At 42.0% G+C, this 22,312-nt stretch overlaps 2 protein-coding genes and 1 long non-coding RNA gene across 4 annotated transcripts in view; 2 read left to right on the forward strand and 1 right to left on the reverse strand.

Annotated features, from left to right (window-relative positions):
• LOC135514592 (mucin-19-like) overlaps positions 1 to 3,567 on the forward strand; it is a 40,308-nt gene extending 36,741 nt beyond the window's left edge. The window contains exons 33-43 of the mRNA XM_064938019.1: positions 58 to 230; positions 467 to 536; positions 661 to 770; positions 1,667 to 1,698; positions 1,800 to 1,953; positions 2,058 to 2,095; positions 2,232 to 2,339; positions 2,439 to 2,478; positions 2,896 to 3,004; positions 3,137 to 3,177; positions 3,542 to 3,567. Coding sequence (XP_064794091.1) covers positions 58 to 230; positions 467 to 536; positions 661 to 770; positions 1,667 to 1,698; positions 1,800 to 1,953; positions 2,058 to 2,095; positions 2,232 to 2,339; positions 2,439 to 2,478; positions 2,896 to 3,004; positions 3,137 to 3,177; positions 3,542 to 3,567 — 901 coding nt within the window. The remainder of the gene's footprint in view (positions 1 to 57; positions 231 to 466; positions 537 to 660; positions 771 to 1,666; positions 1,699 to 1,799; positions 1,954 to 2,057; positions 2,096 to 2,231; positions 2,340 to 2,438; positions 2,479 to 2,895; positions 3,005 to 3,136; positions 3,178 to 3,541) is intronic.
• A 105-nt stretch (positions 3,568 to 3,672) lies between these two features.
• On the reverse strand, positions 3,673 to 5,411 carry LOC135514719 (uncharacterized). Its single transcript, XR_010451725.1, has 2 exons — positions 5,293 to 5,411; positions 3,673 to 4,036 (listed from the first exon to the last, which is right to left on the reverse strand). It is a non-coding gene; the product is annotated as an uncharacterized LOC135514719 (long non-coding RNA).
• slco1d1 (solute carrier organic anion transporter family, member 1D1) lies at positions 5,274 to 19,532 on the forward strand. Of its 2 annotated transcripts, none has more exons than XM_064938262.1 (14): positions 5,274 to 5,366; positions 7,077 to 7,218; positions 7,658 to 7,790; positions 8,041 to 8,165; positions 9,016 to 9,162; positions 9,616 to 9,714; positions 11,776 to 12,063; positions 12,620 to 12,784; positions 13,300 to 13,495; positions 17,115 to 17,280; positions 17,581 to 17,777; positions 18,380 to 18,444; positions 18,554 to 18,671; positions 18,753 to 19,532. In XM_064938262.1, exons 1-14 carry the CDS (start codon positions 5,316 to 5,318, stop codon positions 18,976 to 18,978), a joined length of 2,118 nt encoding a protein of 705 aa, XP_064794334.1. In that variant the 5' UTR covers positions 5,274 to 5,315; the 3' UTR covers positions 18,979 to 19,532. The 2 variants fall into 2 exon arrangements, with proteins under 2 accessions (XP_064794334.1, XP_064794335.1); XM_064938263.1 differs by lacking the exon at positions 5,274 to 5,366 and adding an exon at positions 6,112 to 6,454.
• Positions 19,533 to 22,312: the final 2,780 nt, after the last annotated feature.

Genomic DNA, 22,312 nt, shown 5'->3' on the forward strand with positions numbered 1-22,312 from the left:
TGTAAAACTATTGGTTTTCCTGTATGTTGATCAGTCTGTTGGTATGTGTCATTGCAGAGTTTTTGCAGATTGCAGTAGGCGGGTGGATCTGAGCCAGCTTGAGAAGAACTGTAGGTTTGATTCGTGTGGTAGGAACGACATGGCTTGTTCTCCTCTGGAGCATGCTGCTGAGGAGTGTAAGAAAGCAGGCATCTGTGTGAACTGGAGACAACTCACCAACGGGACCTGTGGTAATTTAGCTTATTTTTTTGAAGTTTCTAAAACTTCCTGGAATGTGTATTGGTGCTTGGAAAATCAATGAAAAAAAAAATAAAATAATGAAATGTAGTTGTATTTGTGTGTATATATATATATTTATATATTTTTTTTATCATCCATCATGGTGTACTGATGCTGGGGAAATTCATTAAGACACAAGGACAAGAAGAGAGAAAGAACATTTCACTAATTCATTTCCTTTTTCCAGCTATTGGGTGCCCAACGGGGATGGCGTACAGAGAGTGCCAAGGTCAACTGGATGACTACTGTCATGGAGGGTAAGTGAATGCATCTCCCTGTGTCCTAACTATTTAACAGAGGACATTTTACGTGTCTAAATGTATTTTTAAAAAGTGTCTAAAAAAGTTCAAGAGTCTTCTGTGTTCCACGTTCTTTCTGCAGAGTCCGTGTTCAAGGGAGAGTACAGGAGGAAGTTAAGGCTGGATGTTTCTGTCTCAGAGGACAGTTCAGAGCTGAGGAGCACAAGAGGATCTGTGTGTCGGAGTGTCCCTGTGAGTGGAGTTTGGATTCTCTCTTGAGCCTTGGGCCAAATCCAAACTTGAGAAATCCACTTGTATAGGTTGAAGTAGAGCTTGTGAGTCCTCGGTCCTCGGGAACCCAAGGGGTGCACATTTTGGGTTTTGCCTTAGCACTACACAGTTGATTCAAATAATCAACTAATCATCAAGCTTTGATAGTGTTAGGGGTAAAAAAAAATATATATTTAAAAGAAATGTGCACCTCTTGGTGTCCCGAGGACTGAGTTTGGGAAACGCTATGCTATGAGCAACCCAAATCAGGATTTGGCCTGAACACATTGACTGCAATGACCTCCAGGTGTGCAATTTATACATACTATCAGGGTTGGGGTTAATTTCACAAATTTAATTGTAATTCAATTCCCTCTCCCTGTAAATTCCATTTAATTAAATTATAATTCCAGGTCACTTTAAATTCAGAGATACTTGAATTCCTCTCAATTCCATTGTAAGTGAAATTACATGAATTAAATTCCCAATTCAATATTATCCCCAATTCCACATTCAAATTCAATTACTTCTGGCTTTCAGACTGATCATGTCACTGTTTAGACAGCCTAGCTATACTGGTAATATAGAAATACAAGTTGAAATGAATTTAAAATAAATCCTGCATTCATTTTGTCATACATTCATTTAATTTACTGGGAAATGTACAAATATTGTTTTCCGATTCACTTCCATAAATGTTATGCTTTTCAATTCAAACAGTCCAAACAGTGTAACAGATTGTTGACATTCGATTTGAATTCAACATAAATTCTCCGCTTCATGAGTGAATTACAATTAGATTGGAATTGACCCCAACCATGCATACTATAATGATGCTTTATGTGTTAGAAGTTAAACCTCTTCGTTATGTCTTCCAGACTGCAAGGGTCCACTGGGAGAATACAAGCAGGTGAGAAGTCCATGTGCTTTCATGGCTCCATGTTTTACAGCTCTGTTACAGGGGCTGATATACTGGTACTTTTTTAGTATTAATGTTCTTCTGTTTTACAGCTTGGGGAGACATGGCAGTCCAACTGCCAGGTGTGTACGTGTAGCAACCAAACCAAGACCGAGGAGTGTCAACCTAACCCCTCCCCTCCCCCCCCACCTCTCTGCAGTCAGAACTCAGTCCTGGTTACCGGCTGCTGTGGCAAGCAGACTTGTGGTAAGATAATGGCTCTGATACGGAATAATAACGATGCATGTACAGGGTGTCTCTAAATACACTCGCCTTCCTCGTGCTCACATGACCTCACTTTCCTTTTGCAGTTGAGAAGACGTGTAACTATAATGGAAGGACCTACAAAGTAAGCATCCAGATGTTAAGAAATACCAGCGTTATATGGCTACTGTACCGGGGGGGGGGTGTATATATACACACACAAGACCTTTGTACACATTGGCATCTCTTCTTATCTGATGTCTATGTGCCTGTTTGGTTAGGTGGGAGACAGATGGACAGACCTCGCCCTGCCTTGTGAGTCCTATAGCTGTACCAGAGAAGGCACTCAGACAGTGAGAAGCGTGTGTCCCCATCAGAACTGCTCAGAGGTACCCGCTGCTCTTTCAAATGTATTTATGAAGACATCTTTTTTTTTCTCACAACATGTGGTACTATATAACTTTTCAATGCGACTTTTTTGTTTCTAGGAGGACAGAGTATGGGACGAACAACATTGCTGCTACACATGTAAGCGAACTCTTATCCCCAGTCTGTGTTGTAGGTATTTGGTCATATCTGGTCACACTGACCATGAAGAGAGGGCGGGCCGACCATCTAGTGGTTGAACTGAGGTGGTTCACTTATTCACTGTGGACATTTCCACTGCAAGGAGAGACTAGAAAATCAACAACAATATTATGTTTCCTAGTCTTTGTATCTATTGCTTATAGCTCCAAGGGATGATTATGTACAATGTAACTCTGAACTGTATTAAAGGGTCAGTTCACAAAAAAAACAGTATTTTAGTATTTTGTTTGTCAGTACTCTGTTAAAACAATTGTTAAAGTTTTCAACATAGAGCACTTTAGTTCAGAGAAAGAACTGTGACGATGATGAGGTTGATGCTTTTTTCCCACTCACACACTGCCGTTGTCTCTACCCCAGGTAACCAGACCTGTGCTACCAGGGTTTCTAGTGTGAACATCACTGTAGACAACTGCACAGCAACACTACAGCTGCCCATGTGTCAAGGCCAGTGTGGGACAGAGACAAGGTAAGACTGGTCAGAGATTATTAATGCACTTATTGTATGTTGCACTGGATAAGAGTGTGTGACATAACTACAATGTGAATGTCTTGGTCCTCTTCTCTTCTCCTTTCGCTCCTCCCTCTCTCTAAACCTCAGATGGATTGTTGCTCGCAGTGTTCTCCAACTGGAACAGAAGTGTGAGTGTTGCAGAGTGAGGAGTTATGAGAGGAAGTCAATGAATCTGACATGTACTGGGGGCTCCGTTATGCCACACCTGTATGCACATGTTACCAGCTGCGAGTGCCATAAGTGCAGTATATTGCAGTAAACATTGCTTTGTGTTCTGAACATATATGCACACAAACAAACAAACATCTATATTGAACTGTTATTAAGATGTTGAAAATGTGCCAAATCAATGGTTTTTCTAGATTCTGCAACCTTCTTATAATACTGTCTTGGTCGGTGTGTTGAGGGTATACTGTACGCTACGTGCATAGCAACGGCTTAATGTTTCTTTGGTGTAATAGGTTTTTCTATGTTGCATATACTCTGTTCCAGTGCAGGAAGTGGACCATTTTGTGTAGCATATTGTTGATTGCGTATGTTTTCCATAGATTTCACATAGGGAATCTTCTAATGATCAACCCAGCACTTTTAGCACTTTTTCAGCTAAATGACTGCAGCTCCAATTTGAAAGTGATTTTCTTATTTTATTGAAACGTTCATTTCAAGAACTGTAACCACTTTGATTTTGCTGATTCATTTCCAATAAAGTACTGAAGCCTCTGCATTGAACAACCGTTTACGTATCACAATCAGTTGACTTTTGTTGACGAATTTGCATGAATTTAATTAACATGAGTATCGATTGAGATTAACCTGATACATTAACGTCAGCATTGATTAGCTGAATTCAAAGAAAGTTGCTAATCCTATCAGAGCTATATAGGTGCACTATTACCTACCAATCAGGATCCGTTTCTATGGCTGCCAGGGGCTCTCAACCTTTCCTCTGCGGGGCCTACTGAGACACCCCTCTAATCTGGAGACCCCCTGTAAGAACAATAGAAATATTTTCGGAGAACATTTTAAAGAGGAAACCCCCACTGAAATGAAATGGCACAATGTCACTCACCCTTTTGTCTTCGTATTCAACAATAACATATTCACCTTGAAACAACTAACAGTGCTCTCCCATAAAATGTCGTGTTCTTGTTGCTGATGTTTTTATATTCATGTTGGCATGTTCACGGTTTTTCCATGTTTTTCCAGAGACCCGTCAGAACTCTAAGGCCCACTAGGTGTTCTAGCTCCCCTGTTTGAGAACCATTGTTCCACAGCCTCCTTCCTGTCCCATCCTCAGTTGAGGGAGAGCGACATTGTTTGGAAACTCTACAACAAAGGCCTGGAAGACTTTGAACAGGCACGGTTACACCCAGCCTTAGAAAAGCATTTATGCGTTTCACGAGGGAGGGAAAAGGGGACCTTAGTTATTGCAAGTCTGTAGAAGATTGGTAGCTCTACCCGACCTGCTTGTAAAATGCACTATTTTTAGTAGTAGGACTCAAGGAGAGGATTTACGGTGTGTCATGGAGTCTTTCATATGATATTCTCTCCATGAGTTCAGCGGTTGTGTGTGTAAATGTGTGAGCATGTTTGTTTGTCTATTTGTTTTGAGTCTGTGATAGTGTTCCGTGAACCTTGTGGACTCTGCTCCAGGATTCCTATGGTTGGGTCCCTACCTCTCTCATGGTCACTCACATTTTTTTAGGGGACGACCTGAATGTCGACATGATCAAAGAGTTCACATGAGTGGTGGCCGGCAGGTTACTGATTACTGTAGAATGGATGTTTGAGTTTCAGCCAATCAACATCCAGGATCCAAACTACCTGGGCTATAATGCCTCTTTAAGATAAAGGTTTGCTTTTCAACCAAAGTCCTGTCAGTGAAATCCTCTGCCGCTCTAACACATCTCTCCATCTCCTCGTGGGACCTCTGCTGCTGCACTGGTAAAAAGTGGTATTTTTGTATTTAAAAAAAATCAATATACTATATTTCACAACATTTCTTGTGCTGGAAAGTGTGTGTTGTACATAGTATGTTGATTGATTTGAATGATAATTGGTAATAATGACTAGAGCAACAGGAGGAGAAAATGATTATGTAATGCTTAACCTGCATAGCTGCGCTGACATTTGTGTACCTCCGAAAATGTGATTCTACCGGAAGGCTTTTGATCATCACAGTAGTCAACCCCAGATCTTGCCGTCTGTCTGCCCGTAGGTCCGCTGGTTCACTCTACATTTACCTGTGTCAACCGCGGAGGTCATCATGAGTGTTGAAACTAAGGCGCCCCGGGTGCCTTGCTGCTCCAAACTGAAGGTCAGTGTTTTAATTCCTCAATACGTCTTCATCAGGGTATTCAGGGTAGTAAGGACGTGTGCCTCCTAGTAGACGATGAAGAGAAACAGTCAAGTCAGATGTACTTGGAAAGAAACATTTGGAACTTAATAGTGGTCCACACAGAACTTGCAAGGAGAACTTAACTGGTGTCTCTTGAAAAATACGTATCCTGGACAGAGAGAAGTAAATGTTGAAGAAGATGAAATAAGCCTGACTGAGGTATTGGCCAGACAGGCAGAAACTAGGGAATAGTGCCATTATCTTGTGGAAGCCTTATGTTCCATATAGGAATGAAGACGACTAAGTAAGTCAAGTATTGACAGGCCGCCTGTGTCAGGTAAAAAAATCTTCCCAGCGTGAAATAGTTCCCAGTTCAATAATTGCGTCTCTTTATGTGGATGGCTGGGCTCATCTGGATGTTTCTCTCTCACCCTCCCTTGCCCTTGACTTATGTATTTATCTAACTGACAAATATATGCACTGTCAATCCAAAAAGTAGTGCCCCAAAAATATCTTCTCACGTCAACTTTGGTGCTCAAGTCTGGGTATTTATATGCTGACCTCATGCCTCAACAAGCTTCTGATTGGTCAGTGTCAATTCTCCTTGTCACCATCGATTGGCAGATGTGTGAAGCATACGCACTTGCCCACAGAAGAGTTAGAAGGTGTGAGAGGGAAGCATCCTCACGAGCTCAGTCATCCACATAAAGAGATACGCTTGCAACTATTGAACTGGCAACGTTGTCACGCTGTGGGAAATTTGACAGCATGACGTCACAATCAGAACAAGATCAGAACTATTGTGAACTATTTCACGTTGGGAAGATTTTTTACATGGAAGCCTGGCTGTTCTATTCGCTGCTGTGTACTATGGCAAATGGGATTGCAGTGATTGTGTAAACGTATTCCATAGAGAGCCTCTGACCCAGACCTTTACCGACAACTCTGTAGTTGTTTATTCTCTGTACAGCTCAGGTTCGGTCTTTTAGAGAGAAAAAACACCAACGGCAGATTGACTAACAACTATATCTGAACTGAAGGGACTGAAGGTGTGGGAGGCCAAATAGGTAAAAAGGTGGTGAAGCAGGAGGGGTGGATACAAGAGTTACATGTTTTGCTGAGTCATCCAACAGCCAGACCTGTAAAATGACAAAGCAGTTTTTCAACCTAAATATTTGGTTGAAAGACAGTGTCTGTACAGACATTCACTTATAGATGTGTTTTTATTTAACATTATTTAATAGATCAATAACAGTTATTCAAGTTATTCCCTAGAACTGACTGTTATGGTGGTCGATAACCTGTTACTTTGTCTGTTATGAATCCCATAACTGAAGAGATATCAGCACATGGCTGGATGACAACACCTTTTCCAAATGGGTCAAATGAGTCTTGCTGTGTCTGGGTATTATTAGTTTCCTTAGGATCATCTTGAACTACAGTAGATGTCCTGTCTTATGAACAATCAACTGTAGGACAGTGGAAGTGGTGTCAAACGATCCATACTCATGTTTTCCTGACCCTTCGATGTTGTTTTGTGTGCTCTGGGTAGATTTTGGATGTCAGTTTACCCTTCCCAAACCCCGACATTAACTAGAATCTGGAGAAACACAAATCTGGCCCCAGATCAACATCTAGACTCTAGGGACATTGCCTTCATCTAACTCTGCTTTGTGTTTATTTTCATAGCTGTTCCTGGTTTCCCTGTCCTTTGTGTACTTCGCAAAAGCCTTCGGGGGAAGCTACATGAAGAGTTCTGTCACCCAGATAGAGAGACGCTTCGACATCCCCAGCTCACTTATAGGAGTCATCGATGGCAGCTTTGAGATTGGTAGGCCTAATGTCCTAAGTACTTAGTCCTAAGGCCTTGTTTGCACAGGGCCCGAAATCAATAGATGATGTTTATTGTTCTACAAGAGGACATCAGACCCTGGCCCATAGCCCCATATACTTGTCCTGAACATCTATGTAAGCAGCACAGTTCAAGGCCTCCACCTAACCATGCCATGTTTTTTTTAATGTGTGGTCTTTGCTGCATAACCAAAATTCCTCTGGGACAAATAAGGTCGAAAGTTAAAGGCCTGTAACGGGCTCGGTGGAATTTTCACCATTTTGCTCACAATCATTTAAGAAATACATTCCAAGACGTATCGGGGTTGATTTGATTCTGAACAGTAAAAGCCTGTGCCCTGTAAGGTGTTGCCTTCTAACTTTAGCTCCATAACCATGACTCATTGGCCATGTCATGGTTCTGTTCTCTCTCCTACCAGGTAACCTGCTGGTGATTGCATTTGTGAGCTACTTTGGGGCAAAGCTCCACAGGCCCAGACTGATAGGGATTGGCTGTCTCATTATGGCTGCTGGGGCCTTCCTAACTGCTCTGCCACACTTCTTCCAGGGACAGTGAGTACACCTCTTATTGGGTTTATTGACTATTCATCTCTAGGCGGTTTATATTTGTGAATAGTGTATACATGTAAATTGAACGTGAGGCTTGACAATAAAGAATTGAGAGAAAATCTTAACACTTCTACAAAAGAAGTGGTACAAAAAAAAAACAAAACAAAGAAATGCTTGGTATGAAGAAGGGCCTTCTCAGAACCACTGTATCACTTTACAGAGGAAACATACATTTCATTTCTTTCCCATGCAGGTATGTATATGAAACAACCCTGTCACATATACCTGAGGAAAACTCGACAGAAAGTATTCTGCCTTGTCTGGCCAACACGAGTCATCTGGTCATAAATGATCTGTCTACAGCTGCGAGTAAAGCAGGTAACGAGTCATTCACCATCACTGCAGCATCAGAGTCTGGCTGCATCTGGGAACTGTAGTCTACATACAGTATCGCTGGCTCAATGAAATACATGGGATACATGGGATGGAATTAAGGGAACAGTATCAAACTTATGGAAACCACGACTCCGTTCCATTTATTCCATTCCAGCCATGACAATGAGCCCATTGTTCTATAGTTCCTCCTTACCAACCTCCACTGCGCCAATCTCAGATAAATGGTGTGTCACAGGTTAAAAGTGCCACAGGCGTCACTACAGACCCGGGTTTGATTCCAGGCTGTGTCACAACTGGCCGTGACCAGGAGTCCCATAGGGCGGCGCACATTTTGGCCCAGCGTCGTCCGAGTTAGGGGAGGGTTTGGCCGGGTTGGGCTTTACATGGCGAGTGTTAATAAGATGCGTGGTTTGGCGGGTAATGTTTCGGGGAGAACACATGACTCAACCTTCGCCTCAACCGAGCCCGTTGTGGAGTTACAGCGATGTGACAAGATCGCAATTGGATATCACAAAATTGGATAGAAAGGTACAAAAAATATAAAAAATTGCCACAAGTTATTTTTTATGGAGCAGCACTGTGTATTCAAGACCATTTTACCCTTAAGGACAAGAAAGTTGATCCTAATTGTATGCTTTTTTTTCCCTGAATACTGGTCCTACGAAACCAAAATGGTGTACTTTTTTGTTTTGGTACTAGCCCTAACACACCTGATTTAAAGGATTGATGAGTGGATAAGTTGACTCAAGTGTCTTATTGCTAGGGCAAAAACAAAAATATGCACACTTTTGAGCCCCCAGGATTTAAGAAAGCGTGCTTTGTGCTCCCACAGCTTGTGAGAAGGAGGCAGGCTCGTCCATGTGGATCTATGTTTTCCTGGGTAACATGCTGCGAGGGATCGGAGAGACACCTGTCATGCCTTTAGGAGTGTCCTATCTGGACGACTACGCCAGAAAGGAGAACACTGCCATCTACCTTGGTTAGTTAAACACTTTTCAGGTGTACCATATCAACATTGGGTAGTAAACCTCTTTTTATACCGTACGGCATCTCTTCAACCTCCTCCATACCACACCGCTCCCAGTTGAAGTTTCCCCTAGACGTAGGTCTAGGATTAGCTTCCCCTCCTCAATCCTAAACTTAACCATTAGTGGGGAAATGAAAAGTGACCCAAGATCAGCATCTTGGGGCAACTTCACCCAACACCTCCCACTTGTATTGTGTAAACCTTGGTGAGAAACAACCTCTTCAGGCATTCCATATCAAAATCTGCCATCCTGCAAATAGCAATACTGACTTAGATGTATCAGCTACAGCAAACCATATGGCAAACGAATATGGCCAAACTATCGAACTAACTTCAGCTGAATCTACTGTCTTTTCTGTTGCTTGAACTGTATCTGAACAAGTCTCTCTGTCTCCTCTGCCTCAGCGTGTCTACAGACTGTTGGCATCCTGGGGCCTGTATTCGGCTTCATGTTTGGCTCCTTCTGTGCCAAGATCTATGTGGACATTGGCTCTGTGGATTTAGGTAACCGACTCTTGAATTAACAAATCATACATTGTCTATTTTATGTAAGTTAGGGTGTATTTATATGTGCACATCAATATTGTATTTATGGTGGAATATGTGTTACTAATAATCATGTTGCATTTGCCTCATTTATTAGTTACTAAGTTGCTTCTACACCTGCATTGCTTGCTGTTTGGGGTTCTAGGCTGGGTTTCTGTACAGCACTTTGATATATCAGCTGATTTAAGAAGGGCTTTATAAATACATTTGATTTTCATTTATTTGAATTTAATCCATCTATTTGGGTTGAATCTGAAGTTGATTAACTTCTATGATGTTGCTAAATCGTGTCAGAGGGTAGTTGTTTGTGTGGTTTGTTTGCAGAACGGTTTGGTCATCTAGGTTTATTGGTTGGGACTTTTTGGGTGCTGAAGGTCATTCCTTAACATAGAGACATTTAAATCTGTTTGCATTAAGATAATAATTATCCTATCTATCTAGAATAGTATATTTTTATCCACACAGCAAATTGGGCAGTGTTCACTTTTTTTGATTTTTCGAATAAACATTTCTAATGTTAATTCAGGAGTTAAATGAACTCTGTACGAGCTAAATTAACACTCAGTGGTGTAAAATAACCCCAGTGTTGATGTTAATAACCAGTGTTGAACCAAAACCACACCCATCATTATCATATATCCGAGCTTGCTCTATTACAGGGTGATTTTTTCAATTGTTTGTTTCAATTTCTGTATTTTTTAAATGTACATTGATTGATTAATTAACTTTATGCAATTCAAATATAAATAACATACATTGTTCTAAACTAATCCAATCTGTTACTTGGACTTATTTCACCCATTACTGAAATGGTTGTTCAAGTTTAGATGCTTTAGGTACCGTCATATCTTTGTTTTCCCAACCCTGGCAATCATGCTGAATGCAGGTTGCGAGTGAATAACAATTCCAAATGTTTGATATTCTCATTCTGGCTGGATTCCAATAGGAATTACACATGACTTTGCAAGCCAGCATAGTGTGACTTGCAGACCTGAAGTGGCCTGTAAAACCACGAGTTTCAGGCCACTGTATTAGGGTAAAACTAGGCCTTATGAAATACAGAGTATACAAAATATTACTTCATACTGTTCTTTCCATGATATAGACTGACCTGATGAATCCAGGTGAAAGCTATGATCCCACATTGATGGCACTTGTTAAATCCACTTCAATCAGTGTAAAAGAAGGGTAGGAGACAGGTGAAATAATGACTTTTAAGCCGTAAGACAATTGAGACATGGATTGTGTATTTGTGCCATTCAGAGGGTGAATGGGCAAGACAAAAGATGTATGTGCCTTTGAACAGGGTATGGTAGTAGGTGCCAGGTGCACCAGTTTATGTCAAGAACTGCAATGCTGTTGGGTTTTTCACGCTCAACAGTTTCCCGTGTGTATCAATAATGGGTCACCACCCAAAGGACATCCAGCCAACTTGACACAATTGTGGGAAGCATTGGAGTCAACATGGGCCAGTAGTTCTCAATGTTAGGAAGGTGTTCTTCATGTTTGTGCACTCATTATTGTAGTGTCTTAAAGAATTTGATTGTAATGAAAACATATTCACTTTGGATCTCACTTGGTGATGGTCACAAGACTGAAAATCAATGAACAACCATGTCTCTGTCACCACTAACATGTACAGTCATGGAAGGTAAACTACTCGAAAGACCTTTCACTAAGCAAAGTGTTAATTTAACACTGAAAAGTGTGGACCTGTATAGACACTGGAACAGTGTTAAATGTAAGAATCTGTGTTTATTCAACTGGAGAATTTGCTGTGTAGTATGATGGTCTTTAAAGAGCTAAGATTACCAGGGATTTCTTTGCTAATTGAGCCATGTAGCTGAGTCTTCACATTTTGAGCATTACTTGATAACATTGATATTGATATTATTGCTATTATTTCAGATTATCATGGAATATGAATTCAGCAGCCCAGTTATTTATTTTAAGGCAATGTCTGATCAACTGACCATGTTCACCCTCATACTCACATCTGTATCTCTCTCCTACCCACAGAGAGCATCTCCATCAACCACAAGGATTCTCGCTGGGTGGGGGCCTGGTGGTTAGGCTTCCTGGTATCTGGCTTCCTGATGCTCCTGGCTGGGATTCCATTTTGGTTCCTCCCCAATACTCTGGCTAAGCAGTGCAAGAGCCCCAGCAAAAAGAGGCAGAAGGAGGACATACAGGCAAAGAGCTCCTCTGACACCCCAGAGGTGAAGCCGGAGCAGGGCAGTTTCCTACCGGAGGACAATACTGAGGAGGATACACCACAGCCTGTCACCATGGCTGCCATGGCTAAAGGTATTGCGGGATTGATTCCATTTACATTCCTAGTCCCTTCGCCTAGCTTCAGAGAGGGTGGGATAGGTGTTGGAAAAAGTAATGGCTCCACCTTGCCCAAAGTTGTGTTTCTGATATCTAACCTTCATCTGTCCAATACTTTCAAATATGTGATCCCAGAGTTGTTAGGTGCTGGGGAAAGAGGCTAGTGACTAATGGAACTGGGGCGGCGGAATTCTTGAATTGTCTTCAATCATTGATGGACATTACAGCTTAGACAAACCTGATCCAGAGTATGACCACTGACCCTTAACAGACCCCAAACCCCTGACCCCATTTAATCACTAATCTATGCGAGATATAGGACCAAGCGTTGCTCAAGACCGACAACTTAGTGACAGTACAGACTCTGACTACAGCCAAATGATTACAAATACCATGACAAATACCAATCTATGACATTATACTAGAGTGATCAATGTATTGATGAACATTGGATTTCCCTGCCTCCAACTATTTTGACGTTACTGAATACTACAATATGCCTTTCTGAATTGTTATTTCTTGTTATTTCCAGATTTTGCGCCGTCCCTGAAAAGGCTGTTCAGCAACAAAGTCTACCTGCTGATCATCCTGACGTCCGTGGTGGCATTCAATGGCTTCATAGGGATGATCACCTTCAAACCCAAGTTCATGGAGCAGGTCTACGGGCAGTCTCCCTCCAAGGCAATCTTCTTGATAGGTCGGCAACAGTACAAGAGGCACACCCAGACACGTTCTCTCTTCTTCTCTCTCCTTCACTCAGAAGAGAGCCGAAGCCATGTTGCCATTGAAAGAACATGTGACTGAGATAAACATGACTAAAAGTGTGTGCATGTGTGAGCAGCAACTTTAAACTGAAAGAGCACTCTGTACTGTTATTAGAGAGTACAGTAGCGAACCTGATTACTCACCACCACTTGTCCACGAGTATCTAGCTCATACTGTACATGACTGTCATGCAACACTTTTCCCACATAGCTTATACTGTCAGCAGTAACCGTGCATTTAAAATACTCTGCTATGCATTAGTTATACACATGCCAGACATTATAAATCATGCTGATACACATGTATCCATCTATGCTCAACTACTTTCCTGACAGTCTTTACAAATCCTTCAATTTAGCCTTTTTTAGATGTGATTGCATGGCAAATGATTTGACCACTTTTGGGAAAATAAAGTACTACAGACTTGATTTGTCTGTCTCTGTCCAGGTTCGATGAACCTGCCTGCGGTGGCAGTTGGGGTCATCGTGGGAGGCTTGGTGATGAAGCGGTTCAAGCTGAGCGTTCTGGGAGCCGCCCGACTCTCCATCGTCTCCTCCTTCCTCTCCTTCTGCCTCCTGCTCATCCAGTACTTCCTGCAGTGTGACAACTCAGAGGTGGCTGGCCTCACCATGACCTATCAAGGGTAAGTACTGTAGTTCATGTAATATACATTTTGTTAGGTTACAGCCTGAATTTAAAATTGATTACATTGAGATTTTGTGTCACTGGCCTACACACAATACCCCATAATGTCACAGTGGAATTATGTTATTCTAAATTTTTTACAAATTACTTAAGAATGAAAAGATGTCTTTAAGTCAATAAGTATGCAACCCCCTTCTTATGGCAAGCCTAAATATGTTCAGGTGTACAGATTTGCTTAACAAGTCACGTAAAAAGTTGCATAGACTTACTTTGCCTGCAATAATAGTGTACCCCACACATACAATTAATTATCTGTAAGGTCGCTCAGTCAATCAGTGAATTTCAAAAACAGATTCAACCACAAACACCAGGGAGGTTTTTCCAATGCCTCGCAGGGCATAGGGCACCTATTGGTAGATGTGTAAAGAATAAAATAAAAAACACCTTGAATATCTCTTTTGAGCATGGTGAAGTTATTCATTACTCTTTGGATGGGGTATCAATACACCCAGTCACTACAAATATACAGGCGTCCTTCCTAACTCAGTTGCCGGAGAGGAAGGAAACCACTTAGGGATTTCACCATGAGGCCAATGGTGACGTTAAAACAGTTACAGAATTGACTGGCTGTGGTAGGAGAAAACATAGGATGGATCAACAGCATTGCAGTTACTCGACAATACTAACCTAATTCACAGAGTGAAAAGAAGGAAGCTTGTACAGAATAAAAAATGTTGCAACAAGGCACTAAAGTAATACTGCAGAAAATGTGGCAAAGTAATTCATTTTTTGTTGTGAATAACAAACATGTTTGGGGACAAATCCAATAAAACACATTACGCAAGGACAAACCTAAAACATAAGACCAAATCTACACTGTTGTTGCTTACCAATAAGACAGTGAATGTTCCTGAGTGGCAAGACACGGAAACGGTTGTCTATCAATGGTCAACAATCAATTTGAAAGAGTTAAGAACTTTGAAAAGAATAAATGGGCAAATGTTGTACAATCCAGGTGTGGAAAGCTCTTAGAGACTTGGCCAGAAAGACTCAGCTGTAATCGCTGCCAAAGAGGCTTCTACAAAGTATTCCCTCAGGGGTGTCAATACTTATGTAAATTCAATATTTCTGTATTTAATTTTCAATACATTTTCAAAAATGCCTACCAACATGTTTTGACTTCGTCATAATGGTGTATTGTGTGTAAAAAGTATATATAAACTCAACAAAAAAATAAACATCCTTTTTCAGGACCCTGTCTTTCAAAGATAATTCGTAAAAATCCAAATAACTTCACAAATCTTCATTGTAAAGGGTTTAAACACTGTTTCCCATGCTTGTTCAATGAACCATAAACAATTAATGAACATGCACCTGTGTAGCGGTCGTTAAGACACTAACAGCTTACAGACAGTAGGCAATTAAGGTCACAGTGACACTAAAAAGGCCTTTCTACTGACTCTGAAAAACACCAAAAGAAAGATTCCCAGGGTCTCTTTTCATCTGCGTGAACGTGCCTTAGGCATGCTGCAATAAGGCATGGGGACTGTAGATGTGGCCAGGGCAATAAATGTCAATGTCCTGTGGCAGACCAGGGGGTTTGGTCAAGACGTTTACCCAGTTCAGACATGGACAGAGAATGATTAGCTCAGTTTCAAGGGTGTTTTATTTAAATTATAGTTCAAAAAAGGAAAGGATAGGTCTCTCCCATGAGACCCTCTCCGGGATACCTTCTTCTGGGCTCCGGGTCTTGCTGTATCCTGTTTGGCACACAAACTCAAATTCCCTCGTTTCCGCTCGGGCACTGTCTCCAACTACACGGAAGTCACCTTACTTCCCCCAGTCCCTTTGTGTGCTGCCCTTCTGGCAGCTTTATGGGCCTTGCACAGCTGGTGAGCAATCCGCCCTTGATTACTCACAAGCTCCCAATCAACCCCAATTAGTCACGGCTGGGGAGCCCGTCGAGACCTGGCACGTCCAGCAGATGTAGCCATCGCCTCATGATGTACACCCCATCTGCTACCAGGCCTCGACGAGTCTCCCCCTGGTGGCTGACCAGCTGTACGCCACAGTCCGTACTGTGAGACGCCTAAGACAGCGGTACAGCGAGACAGGAGAGACAGCGGATTGGCCTCGCAGTGGCAGACCACGTGTAACAACACCTGAACAGGATCGGTACATCTGAACATCACACCTGCGGGACAGGTACAGGATGGCAACAACAACTGCCCAAGTTACACCAGGAACGCACAATCCCTCCATCAGTGCTCAGGCTGTCCGCAATAGGCTGAGAGAGGCTGGACTGAGGGCTTGTAGGCCTGTAAGGCAGGTCCTCACCAGACATCACCGGCAACAAGACAGGACTTGTCCACCGTTGCTGGACAAGACAGGACTGGCAAAAAGTGTTGCGGTTTTGTCTCACCAGGAGTGATGGCCGGATTCGCAATTATCGTTGAAGGAATGAGCATTACACCGAGGCCTGCACTCTGGAGCGGGATTGATTTGGAGGTGGCGGGGCCATCATGGTCTCGGGCGGTGTGTCACAGCATCATCGGACTGAGCTTGTTGTCATTGCAGGCAATCTCAACGCTGTGCGTTACAGGGAAGACATCCTCCTCCCTCATGTGGTACCCTTCCTGCAGCCTCATCCTGACATGACCCTCCACTGTGACAATGCCACCAGCTATACTGCTCGTTCTGTGTGTGATTTCCTGCAAGACAGGAATGTCAGTGTTCTTCCATGGCCAGCGAGAGAGCCCGGATCTCAATGTATCGGAGGGTGAGGGCTATGGCCATTCCCCCCAGAAATGTCAGGGAACTTGCAGGTGCCTTGGTAGAAGAGTGGGGTAACATCTCACAGCAAGAACTGGCAAATCTGGTGCAGTCCATGAGGAGGAGATGCACTGCAGCACTTAATGCAGCTGGTGGCCACACCAGATACTGACTGTTACTTTTGACACCCCCTTTCTTCAGGGACACATTATTCCATTTCTGTTAGTCACATGTCTGTGGAACTTGTTCAGTTTGTGTCTCAGTTGTAGAATCTTGTTATGTTTATACAAATATTTACACGTTAAGTTTGCTGAAAATTAACACAGTTGACAGTGAGAGGACTTTTTTTGTTTGTTGCTGAGTTCATATTATTCCATTTTGAATTCAGGCTGTAACACAACAAAATGCTGAAAAAGTAAAGGGAATACTTTCTGGGAGCACTGTAAAGGTTAGGGTTAGGGTTAGTTCCTCTCCTGGCTCCTGCTCATCCAATACTTCCTACAGTGTGACAACCCAAGAAGTGGGTTACCAAGGGTAAATACTGTAGTTCATATGGCGTAAAAAGAGTAAATGAATTTGTAGAAATGTAATATCTGGAGACTTAGCATTTATACAGTGATTCTAAGAGAAGGCATGAAGCACAGTGTGCTTGGATTGCTACAAAATCTGATTTTGCTTGACTATTACTATTGCTACTGATTTAGATAATATAAGACAACAAAATACAAACTTTGATCTTTGTCTTTGTGTTCATTATCGTTGCACTGGACTGCCGTGTAAAACAATAAACACAATACATTGTCACACTTTTGACTCATAGCTACATTGTTACCTTTATCCCCCAGGGCTCCAGAGGTGTCTTACCAGCAGGAGAGCTTGCTATCTCAGTGTAACATGGGCTGCTCCTGTTCCCTGAAACACTGGGACCCTGTGTGTGCCAGAAATGGCATCACCTATGCCTCCCCCTGTCTTGCTGGCTGCCAGACCTCCACGGGCATAGGCAAGGAGATGGTAAGACATCTCCTGACTAAATGTCTAAATGTGTTCTGAGTTACTCTCAACTCCTCCGGGCCTTTTGACACATAAACACATCTCTCTGTTGTTACAGAGGTCTCTGTTTCCATGGGGACAACATACGAGTGTAGAACTCCAGCGAACACTTCGGAATGTTATATACTATACCACACAATCCGTTGCGTTAGTACTGGGCTGGAGCCAAAACCTGCGCACCCTTGTGGGTCAAACCCGTAACCAACTTTGATGAATTTAAAGTCACTGTTTCTCCTTCTGTTTTTTCAATCTTCTTCACAGGAGTTCCATAACTGCACATGTTTGCAGGAGCTGAAGGGGGGGCTGATGGCTCCACCAACCAACATGTCCGCCATCTTGGGACAGTGCCCCAGGAAGAGTGATTGTGACAGGATGTTTAAGTTCTACATGGCTGTCTCTGTCCTGGGGGCCTTCGTCTCTGCCTGCGGGGGCACATCTGGATATATCGTCCTGCTCAGGTAAGACAAGACATTAGGATGGATGGAACTGCCCAGTGGTGGAAACAGTACCCAATTGTCATATTTGGGTAGAAGTAAAGATACCTTAATTGAAAATGTCTCAAGTTAAAGTGAAAGTCACCCAGTAAAATACTTCTTGAGTAAAAGTCTAAAAGTATTTGGTTTGAAATTTACTTAAGTAGTGAAAGGACATGTCATTTCAAAATTATACTTATGTATCAAAAGTAAAAGTATAAATCATTTCAAATTCCTTATATTAAGCAAACATTCTAACACTCAGACATGATTCTGAGTGTCTGCCAGATCAGAGGCAGTAGGGATGACCAAGGGTGTGCTCTTGTTAAGTGTGTGAATTGGACCCTTTTCCAGTCTTAAGCATTCAACATGTCAGGGGAAATGTATTGAGTAAAAAGTACATTATTTTCATTAGGAATGTAGTGAAGTAAAAGTTGTCAAAAATATAAATAGTAAAGTACAGATACCTCTAGAACTTTTTAACTTTACACAACTGAAACTGCCCACCTGTGATTGGAATCACTTTTGTATTGTTTTTGTTTGCAAACTTTGTTAACCCTCAATGTGTTGCTTTTGTTTTGTTTCAGATCTATACACCCCGATTTAAAATCACTGGCTCTTGGGATGCATACATTGATAGGCAGAACTCTGGGTAAGTAAGATAAGTTTGTTGAGGGTATGAACAATCGTAGAACCTATTTCTTTGGTTGAGGAACTTGAGAAAGTAAAACACTTTAGTAACTTGTGTGTGTGTTTTGCAGGTGGAATCCCTCCCCCTATCTACTTTGGAGCTTTGATTGACAGGACGTGTCTGAAGTGGGGATTAAAGCGATGTGGGGGTCAAGGAGCATGCAGATTCTACGACTCACATGCATTCAGGTACAGTCAACTGAACTCAACTGATAAATGGACGGATGGATGGACTTTATTCTAACCTTTGTCCCTTCTCTCCCCCCGTAGAATAACGTTCCTGGGTCTGGTCTATTGTCTGTACGGCCTGGCCAACCTGCTGTGGGGGGTGCTGTACCTGCAACTGTCCAAGCGGCAGAAGAAGTTGGAACTGCGAAGCCAGGCCAAGGCTACAGCCCTGGAGGCCAATGGGAACAACAATCCCAATGGACATGCCATGGTCAGCATCTTTAAGAACAAAGATGACCTGGACAGGGACAATGAGAGCACCATCTGAGATACCAGAGAGATTTCCAAAACAAATGGTTTTTGATCCTGTATTGTGTCATGCCCATGATCCACCTGAAGTGTTTTTGGGGTATTTGGTGACTTGTCGAATGAACAAGTACATTTTTTTTTGCCACAACTCGGTACAGTCTTAAGCCAAGCCCCAGTACATTGGTAGGAATTGGTCGCTATTTGTGAAACTGATTTTGCTGCTAGATCTGTTCGACCAAAGCCCTGATATATTTACCATTCTCTCAATGTTATTAATGCAGTATTCAATATATGAGATCCCAATGAAGTATTCCTCCTATATGAGTTATTATGAATAGTTTGCCAACCCCAGGCCGCACCTATTACCTGTCTCTATCTCCCCCCTTTCCCACCTGAAGGACCGTTGTACATACTATAAACAAAAAATCTCTTACAAGTTCTTTTGAAACTTGATTTCTGTCCTATTTCGATTTCTCTCTTGTTATACACAGTGCCTTGCAAAAGTATTCAGACCCATTGTATTTCTTCACATTTTATTGTGTTACAAAGTGGATTAAAATGTATGTAAAAACATTTGTGGGGTCAACAATCTACACAAAACATGCGAAGCAACGTAATACCATGAAACTATACGTGACATCAACTGTGTGAGCACATGTGAAAACATGATCGCATGTTAAATAAATGTGACAACAAGGGGAGGCAAAATGTCAGCATAACGCCATGACACTACTCTGTTGGATTCAAAACGTTGAACATTGAGATATTTAAGACATGATAGATCAGACGCTTAGTGTATTAAGGAGTGAGATCTGTAGAAAGACAGAGTGGCTGTGGAATGTGCTGGGTGGACGGGAGGAGATCAAATGACTTCTATAGGGGAGGCAGATGGACATCTGTGGACTAGGCGAAGGAGGGCTTGAGGTCAGGAGGTGAGGTCAGATCCCACGAAGAGAGTAATAAGAGTTTAGTTTCCGGTTATCCTCTTCCTGTGGAACCATAAGATGTAAGGATTGGAGAGGAGGAGGAGTGTCTTAAGTGGGATATATATACCTGTAATGGTGAGAAATGTTTGGCTGTCTGAATTACAGCTGTACAGACCCTTTTTTTAAATATATATTATTTCACCTTTATTTAACCAGGTAAGCTAGTTGAGAACAAGTTCTCTCATACAACTGTGACCTGGCCAAGATAAAGCAAAGCAGTGTGTCACAAACAACAACACAGAGTTACACATGGAATAAACAAGCATACAGTCAATAACACAATAGAATAAAGTCTATATAGAGTGTGTGCAAATGGCATGAGGAGGTAAGGCAATAAATAGGCCATAGTAGCGAAGTAATTGGGCAGAATTAAACTTGGTTTTAAGCTTCTCTAGTGTCTGTGAGTTGTTGACTCTGAAAAATAAGAACCTAACATCACAAGACAACATGTTAAAACACAATCTCGTGAAATAAATGGGACAACATAGGAGAGGAAAACTTCAACATGTGATATGACACTAAACGTGACAACATTGGAGCACATAAAAACCCAGGTGTCAAATGTCATTTCGAAAATAATTGACAGTCATGGTCCCCTGCAGGCTTTGTCTAGTTGCATCGATAATCTGCTGCAGTGCCTTGCGAAAGTATTCGGCCCCCTTGAACTTTGCGACCTTTTGCCACATTTCAGGCTTCAAACATAAAGATATAAAACTGTATTTTTTTGTGAAGAATCAACAACAAGTGGGACACAATCATGAAGTGGAACGACATTTATTGTATATTTCAAACTTTTTTAACTAATCAAAAACTGAAAAATTGGGCGTGCAAAATTATTCAGCCCCCTTAAGTTAATACTTTGTAGCGCCAGCTTTTGCTGCGATTACAGCTGTAAGTCGCTTGGGGTATGTCTCTATCAGTTTTGCACATCGAGAGACTGAAATTTTTTCCCATTCCTCCTTGCAAAACAGCTCGAGCTCAGTGAGGTTGGATGGAGAGCATTTGTGAACAGCAGTTTTCAGTTATTTCCACAGATTCTCGATTGGATTCAGGTCTGGACTTTGACTTGGCCATTCTAACACATGGATATGTTTATTTTTGAACCATTCCATTGTAGAGTTTGCTTTATGTTTTGGATCATTGTCTTGTTGGAAGACAAATCTCCGTCCCAGTCTCAGGTCTTTTGCAGACTCCATCAGGTTTTCTTCCAGAATGGTCCTGTATTTGGCTCCATCCATCTTCCCATCAATTTTAACCATCTTCCCTGTCCCTGCTGAAGAAAAGCAGGCCCAAACCATGATGCTGCCACCACCATGTTTGACAGTGGGTATGGTGTGTTCAGGGTGATGACCTGTGTTGCTTTTACGCCAAACATATAACGTTTTGCATTGTTGCCAAAAAAGTTCAATTTTGGTTTCATCTGAACAGAGCACCTTCTTCCACATGTTTGGTGTGTCTCCCAGGTGGCTTATGGCAAACTTTAAACAACACTTTTTATGGATATCTTTAAGAAATGGCTTTCTTCTTACCACTCTTCCATAAAGGCCAGATTTGTGCAATATACGACTGATTATTGCCCTATGGACAGAGTCTCCCACCTCAGCTGTAGATCTCTGCAGTTCATCCAAAGTGATCATGGGCCTCTTGGCTGCATCTCTGATCAGTCTTCTCCTTGTATGAGCTGAAAGTTTAGAGGGACGGCCAGGTCTTGGTAGATTTGCAGTGGTCTGATACTCCTTCCATTTCAATATTATCGCTTGCACAGTGCTCCTTGGGATGTTTAAAGCTTGGGAAATCTTTTTGTATCCAAATCCGGCTTTAAACTTCTTCACAACAGCATCTCGGACCTGCCTGGTGTGTTCCTTGTTCTTCATGATGCTCTCTGCGCTTTTAACGGACCTCTGAGACTATCACAGTGCAGGTGCATTTATACGGAGACTTGATTACACACAGGTGGATTGTATTTATCATCATTAGTCATTTAGGTCAACTTTGGATCATTCAGAGATCCTCACTGAACTTCTGGAGAGAGTTTGCTGCACTGAAAGTAAAGGGGCTGAATAATTTTGCACGCCCAATTTTTCAGTTTTTGATTTGTTAAAAAAGTTTGAAATATCCAATAAATGTTGTTCCACTTCATGATTGTGTCCCACTTGTTGTTGATTCTTCACAAAAAAATACAGTTTTATATCTTTATGTTTGAAGCCTGAAATGTGGCAAAAGGTCGCAAAGTTCAAGGGGGCCGAATACTTTCGCAAAGGCACTGTAAATCTCGAAGTAGTTACAGTAAAATGCAGGTGTTAATGTTAAAGGACAGTATGCTGCTGTACGCTGATTACTTGGGATTCAACTTCTGGGTTCCTAGCC

This window comes from Oncorhynchus masou, chromosome 26 (genome assembly GCF_036934945.1).
Source record: "Oncorhynchus masou masou isolate Uvic2021 chromosome 26, UVic_Omas_1.1, whole genome shotgun sequence".
Lineage (NCBI taxonomy): Eukaryota > Metazoa > Chordata > Actinopteri > Salmoniformes > Salmonidae > Oncorhynchus > Oncorhynchus masou.